Consider the following 7,161-nt stretch of genomic DNA (forward strand, 5'->3'; position numbering starts at 1 on the left):
ACACACCTATATGGAACACAGCAATAAAGCAGTAACTTAATCAAATGAGAAGATCATATTCAGAGTTGTAAAATATATCTGTTTTATGAACAGTGATTCGTTGTGGAATAAAAGTGTTTATGGGAGATGCTTAAAACTTGAATTTCGGATGTTCAGAAGAACAATGCATACCGACATTTTCTGTAGCATTTTTACTAAAGCTATAATTCTTAAAGCTTATGCAGAATTATAGTAGTTCTGAAAAACTCTTCTTTTTTTTTTTTTTAAATGAATATATTCAGGTACAGTCATGATGTAATTGCTGAGCCCATATTTTTGTTCTGTGCAAGTTCCATGACAAACTGAAATGTTATCTGGAAAATGTGTCACTTGATATACAAAGTTCTGTTTACTGATATAAATACTGAAACCTGGCAACCATTAAGTCCCATTAATCAGTATTACCTTAGAGCTTCCATATATAGAGATTAACTTATTATAGAGAACTTCCTTATTTCACCTTCCTAGTACCCCTATTACAAGGCGTGCACTGTGTGATTTGCAAACAGATGACTGCTTCTTGCAAATTTCCCATTGATAGAAACACAGCCTGCTTACAGTTCATAGTTTCTTCACAGAACCTTTATTTTACTGAAGTTTTAATAAGATGTTTTTCCATTAAAGAGAAGTTGTGTTACTGTCACGTACCCAAGTGTTTATGCAAACTTTTTTTTTTACTGAAACACAATTGTTGTGATATGAGTGACAGTGTGTGTAGTGCCCTTTGAATTTTAACCACATAAAATGTTTGCATAATATTACCTGTATATGCAAACTTTTTTTTTACTGAAACACAATTGTTGTGATATGAGTGACAGTGTGTGTAGTGCCCTTTGAATTTTAACCACATAAAATGTTTGCATAATATTACCTGTATATGCAAACTAAGATATACTAGAAACCTGTTTGCCTTTTTAAAATTTGGATATCTGTTTTTTTTCCTCTCTTGACTCTGTGACTCTTGTGTGACTTTTGTTTGGTAGTGGTTGTGACAACGGAAAATTACTTCCCTTTCTTTTACTTATACTGTTGTTGATATCTGTATAATTTAATTTAGTCTGAGGTTAGGTTAAAAGGAGGATATGTTTTATAAACACCTTTATTCGTGATTAGGACAAAAGTATTTGTGCCTGAAAACATAATACTTTGCAAAGTGAGATTCAGCCTTACTGTCAACTTTGCATTGTGTACAGGTTTAAACAATGGCTTTTCCACTGACCCAATGTGAACAAAATATACGTAAAATGGAACAGAGAGCTGTAACAATATGGATAAGAAACTACAAATGAGGTATCAAATATAAATAGGAATTACAAGAGATATATTAAAGCCTATATAACTGCTATAGATTAAAATATGTCTACAAGGTTCTAATTGTCATTAATATTTTAACTGCCATTCATTTTATAAAATGGGGAGTATAACTAATTAAACAGCAGATGCTCTATTATGTTAATATCAGCATCTATTAATACTATTTTGTCTGTAGTTTTAGTTCCATTCACGAGCTTCTCCTGAAATCAATGCAAATACACTGGAAAAAAGAAAAATAACCGATAAAATAAAGATTAGATTAAAGGTACAGCTTCCACAAAAGACTTCCGGTCTATAGAGGCGTGTCCTTGACCACGCCCAGATGCGCGTTCCCGGGATTTACTTTTTTTTTTTTTTCCGCCTTCCACCCCTTGAAGAGTGGGGCGGGTACCCGTCTGTGCTCAGGATTGCGTTGTCATTGTATTCAGAGAGAAACGCGTGGTCAGCGGCAGCCACGACCAGCTCCACAGCAGCGACATAACTGGTAAGCGGACGTTTTAGCGAACAAAACTCTTTTGAACTGCTTGCTTCAACGCTTTTGTTTTCCCGAACTACCTTAAAAATAAATTGGCCCAGTAACGCGCGTCGACTTGTTTACACCCTGCGTGTTAAAGTTGTCGAGTCGTGGCGTTGCGCCTGCTGATGGTCCAGCTAATTTCTACTGACTGCCAGATTAAATTGGTTTTGTCTGGGCTGCTAACGGTAGGTGCACGCCACTCCCCGCCTAGCCACAATGTGCTGATAGTAAAATGCAGGCTAATCGCCAAACTCCCATCGATTTCCTTTGTTTAAAACGGTATTTAAGGTCCTCTGGAGGCTATCTCATAGATTTGGTTAAAAGAAATAGTTAGCGTGGTGTCTTTAATGTAATTCAAACTTTATTTAATCAACAAAATGAGAATTATCGTCATTTACTGATTATTGTGTATGAGATAAAGACGAACCCATTTTTTTTTTTTTTTTTTTTCTGTTCTTGTTGCCCCTCTTTGTGTCTCTGGTTTCGATTGCTGTGCATTTAGGGTTTTTTTTTTTTTTGGTTTTTTTTTTTTTTCTAAACTGGAAAACACCGGGATTAACGACGGCCAGCTTGGCTTTGTTGCCACATTGTTTCGTGAGAGCTTCCCCCTTCTCCCCAATGACACGTCGTAGTTTCACCCTATCTGTTAAATCCAGCGTTTAGCAACGCTTTAATATTTGGTCAGAGCTTGCCATACGGTTACACTATGAAGTAACTACACTTCCGCGATGCCCCATTTTCTTTATTGCCCTTTGTCTTGTTTTTTGCTGGCAAGCTGTGGCGCATATGCAAGGTTTTAATACAGTGCTTTCCCTCAATTTACCAGTGAACTGGAGATTTTTGTGGTTTTACCAGATGAATAGGAATTCACGTAAAAGGGGGAGGAGAAGAAGACGGCATTCTTCTTTCACTTCTATGTGCACAAAGCTGCAAAACCCCCTCCGTCTCCAAAAATGAACATTAAAGCTAAAGTTATTTGCATGCCAGAATTTTCTTTTTTTCTCCCCACCTTCTGCAGATGTAAAATAGTGTGTGTGTTACTGATTTAGGGGAGAGGAGTATAATACAGCCTCTGCAAATTTTCAATATTGTGTAACTTCCCCTTAAGACATTCTGATTGCAATTCTTGCAGCACTGTTTAAATTGATGACCATCAAAAGACTTCAGAAGTGACAGTTATGGGGGAAAAAAAAAAGACTAGGAGTTCCTTTTTCAAATATGTTTGCTGCACATTTGCATCGTCAGTTGTAGTTAAAGTGGGGTGTTTTTGTTTTTTGTTTGTTTTAACTGGAATTGATTATTTTTCTGTCTGATACACTTCTGGAAATCCCAAAATGTAACCTGGTCTTAAATTTTTAAGTTAGGCTAATGTGCTAGATCCGTTTTAAAAGTGATAAATGAATTTAATATCCTTAGTGAGCCTTTCCTTTCCTGAATTCAGTAAATTGATAAAACGATTTGTCTTCTGATTGTATGTTTAAGGTACATGGTGGTGTTTAAAGTTGGACTTTGAACCAGAAATGGATACTGAGAAGAGTGGTGAGGTTTTAGGTGCGTCAGAGACTCCACAGCAAGCGGAGACTGCAGTGGAAAAAGCAGCTGTGGAGACGCCAGTGGAATCCACAGAGCTTGAGAAGTCACCAGCTGCTGAGGAAGCAACTGGGAAGATGGCAGTACATGGTCAGGAAAGCGAGGTCGTGAAAGAAATGGAGGCGCTGAGTGTGACAGACAAGGTGGCGATGCCCACAGAAAAAGCTGATGCAGACTCAGTGCCTGGCGCAGCAGCGTCACAGCAACCAGAAGAGTCATCTGAAAAGAAAATCTCTGAACAGCAGCCAGAGAACAACCCAGAATCTTTGGCTTTGCAAACGCCCCTGGCAGAGAGCGCCCCTGAACCAGCGCCAGAGAAAGCGGCCGAATCTGTTCCAGAAATAAAAGTGCAAACATTACCTGACTCGGCCATGACACAGCAGCCAGTAGATACACAGCCACCGGGCCCAAAAGAGAAGGAACAAGCTGAGTCTGTGGGAGAACTGCAAAAAGCAATGGATACTGAGGCTGAAGGTGACTCCGGAGCTAAGCCTAAGGAGAAGGAAGAAGCCAAACCAGAAGAGACTGTTGTGGTGTCTGACACTTCTTCAGAAAAGCCAGCAGAAGCTGAAATGCTAAAGACTGAGGCTTCAGCAGAAGTTGGAAATGTGAGCCCTGAGTCGGAGCCTCAAAAAGAAGAGGATATCGTCCCAGCTTCTGGCTCTCTGTCTTTTGCCTTTTTAGAACAGGAGCAGACCAAAGATGCCCTCCGAATCTCTCGTACCCTTGTTGTCCTTAGAGGCCTTCCAGGGAGCGGTAAAACCTTTTTGGCACGTGCCATAGCCGACACCTACAAAGACCACTGCACCGTCATTAGTGCTGATGACCATGGTGTTAAACCTGAAAAACCAGAATCTAATGCAGAGGGCTACAAAGCACTGGATGAAGCTGTAGTTGCTCGTTGCACAGACGGAAACTCTTCCTCTGTGCTGATAGTGGTAGACGACACCAACCACACCCAGGATCGCCTGGCCCGTCTAGGAGAGATTGCCGAGGAGAACAATCTTGTTGCTATCTTCTTGGAGCCAAAAACTGAATGGAACAGAGATCTTGGACAGCTGACCAAGAAGACCAAGCGTGGCCTAGAGGAAGCCCATCTGGCAGCCATGAAAGGACCACTTGAAGAAGTGTCCCTTCCTCTTTACTTTGGCTGGTTCCTTCTGTCCTCTATCCAGGACAAGATTAAATGCACGTCAATGGACTTCCTGAAAACACTGGACACCTTGGAGGCCTTCAAGAAACATTTGATTGACTGTGAGTGTCTAATTTTTATTACCAAGTAACTGAACTCTCTTAATTAGGGGTGAAAACTTATTTCTTTCTTTTCCTTTTTTGTCATAAACAGTTTCAGGAAAAGCTGAGGAGGTGGACCTTGAGCAGTACTTTCAACCAACAGGAATTCTCCATTGCACTACGAAATTCTGTAACTATGGAAAAGCTGAGGGTGCCAAAGAATATGCAGAGAAACAGGCAAGAAACAATTCAATTTTCCCAGAAATGAAAGCATTATTCATTTACTTGTAATTGCTGAACTAACATTGAATACTAACCATAATTTCATTTAATTTGATCTCTTTTTGTATTTCCTCTTCTCTAGGCTGTAAAAGATTCCTATGGTTCCATCTTCGATCTGTCACTTGGTGCCCTCTTTGTAACCCCTCGCACATTTGGTGCCAGAGTGTCTCTCACTGAGGAACAGCTTCAGTTGTGGCCAGCTGATGCTGATGCTGAAAAGCAGGTGGAGTCGGTCCCCGCAGCTGCCTCACTGCCTCTGGGAAGCCGCGCCCATGTCACGCTGGGCTGCGCAGAGGGTGTCGAGCCCGTTCAGACGGGCATCGATCTGCTGGAAATCTTGACCCTGCAGCAGGAAGGCCAGCAGGGGGAGCAAGTTGAAGAGATGGAGCTCGGCACGCTGACCTATTACGGTACGGGAAAGTGGCTGCTCAACCTCAGAGAGCCAATTAGTGCACCAGCCTGCTTCTCCAGCTTCTACGGATGCAAGGAACCTGAGCCGACCAAAAAAGACCACGAGAAGAAAAAGAAGCCAAAGTGTATGATCTTGTAAATGGCAAACATGGGATGTGTGAGCTAGGATGACTGGAATTAAACTTGGGCTTCTTCTGTGCAAAGTTTGTGTGTTAGTTTGGGGTTTCACTTATAGCCATCCTAAATCCACAAGTTGTGTGCCTTTTTTACCATTGATTTGCACCACAACCCAAGATGCCTTCAATCCCATTAGGCTTGTTAACACGGTTCAGTATTTTCTTTTACAGATCAGTGCCAGAGGTTGCAGTACCTGGCTGTTTGAGGTCTTGTTAGCTGCAGTTTTACATAGTCTGCCCTCCTTCAGCTCCACTTATCACTTCTTTCTAGATCTCCTGTCTACATCAGTGTTTCTCACTATACTCAGCTGTGATAAACTAGGTACTTTCATTGCATGCTATGACGTATTTACACATTACTGACCTGCTAAGAGTAGCTCTGCCACTTTAACAGAATTTGTCTTTCCTTTGACGTAGTAGTGTCATTTCTGTGTGTTTGCGCAGCCTAGGAAGTAATAGTGACAATAACATATGGGCCAAAGTTGCGTATTTGAATAAGTGTATTAGATTGAATGTCATTTTTAGAGAACCTTCCTAGTAAGAATCTTTGCACTGTGCATAGTTTGAGAGGGAGAATGCTGATGGCATTTTGTTTCTGCAGCTTGCACTTAGTACTTATCAAATGCTGTGAATCAAAGTCCATGTGTTGCAATTTTCTTTTTTTGTACTGCGCAATACTCATTCATTCTCTACAAAAAGCACTTCATGCATTGAATTACAATTTGTATCCTGTGATGGAACCTTCTGAAGGGCAAGTCCTACTTTGTGTCGCTCTTATGAATCACTATTTTTGCACTTGTTTTGTACACTTAATAAAAAGAACATGCTTTGCTCCAGTAATATGTCTGGTTACTCTGGTTCCATGCATGCAAACTGAAAAAGTCATTATCTCCAGATGGTCGTTTTCTCACAGTGCTTGTAGTTGAGCACTCCAGCAGAGGGTGCTGTTGGTTGCCCCATGCTGCCATTACACTTTGTTTTTGTTTGTGGTAAAGTGTTGCCTGCAAACCATTAATAGCTTGTCATTTAACGTTCAAGAACTAGCTTTAATACTTTGCAAATACTGCAAGAAGATATGAAACATTGCAATCACAGATTGGCTTGCAATACTTGTCTGAACATCGGTGTACCTTGCACAAGAATCTGGCACAGTATACATGTTTCAAACTTCTTCATAGACATGATGGCTGCCAAAAGTATTTCACGTGATGAAGCAAGTGCTCAGATGTAATCTGCATTTATAAGCTGACATGGTTAACATGTTCTAATATAGTGTGATATTTCATCTATCCTTCTATTACCCCATTAGTTTAAAAAAAAAAATCCATTAGTTGTGCATACTGTTACAATACAAATACTACTTCTGGTTCCACCTCTACCCCCCCCCCCCCCCCCCCCCCCCCCCCAGGCTGTATTGATTTTTTTTTCTTTTTTCCCATGCCGCTATCTAAAGTGCGCTTACCCTTCACTGCACCTTTTGAGCTAAAAATAACTGACCATGGATGGGTAAACTCGGCCATAACCCGGTGCTCTATATGTCATAAAGTTGACCTCTTAGTTCATTTTCTGTGCAAGACTGGATGTGCTGGTTGTGTGTTG

The 7,161-nt window shown here is 40.7% G+C and overlaps 1 protein-coding gene across 1 annotated transcript; it reads left to right on the plus strand.

Annotated features, from left to right (window-relative positions):
- The first annotated feature begins 1,737 nt into the window (after nt 1–1,737).
- cnp (2'',3''-cyclic nucleotide 3'' phosphodiesterase) lies at nt 1,738–6,394 on the plus strand. The gene is made up of 4 exons (XM_085352728.1): nt 1,738–1,837; nt 3,353–4,714; nt 4,806–4,930; nt 5,058–6,394. Exons 2-4 carry the CDS (start codon nt 3,391–3,393, stop codon nt 5,523–5,525), a joined length of 1,917 nt encoding a protein of 638 aa, XP_085208854.1. The 5' UTR covers nt 1,738–1,837; nt 3,353–3,390; the 3' UTR covers nt 5,526–6,394.
- Nucleotides 6,395–7,161: the final 767 nt, after the last annotated feature.

The sequence above is a fragment of the Diplotaxodon limnothrissa genome, linkage group LG4 (genome assembly GCF_057381915.1).
Source record: "Diplotaxodon limnothrissa isolate DT_005_m linkage group LG4, D_limnothrissa_male_GT1.1, whole genome shotgun sequence".
NCBI classification, from domain to species: Eukaryota; Metazoa; Chordata; class Actinopteri; order Cichliformes; family Cichlidae; genus Diplotaxodon; species Diplotaxodon limnothrissa.

Coding starts and splice junctions, on each gene's coding strand:
- cnp (XM_085352728.1), top strand. CDS start 3,391: ATGGATACTGAGAAGAGTGGTGAGGTTTTAGGTGCGTCAGAGACTCCA. Junction 4,715..4,805: donor CAAGAAACATTTGATTGACT/GTGAGTGTCTAA, acceptor TGTCATAAACAG/TTTCAGGAAAAGCTGAGGAG. Junction 4,931..5,057: donor AAGAATATGCAGAGAAACAG/GCAAGAAACAAT, acceptor CCTCTTCTCTAG/GCTGTAAAAGATTCCTATGG.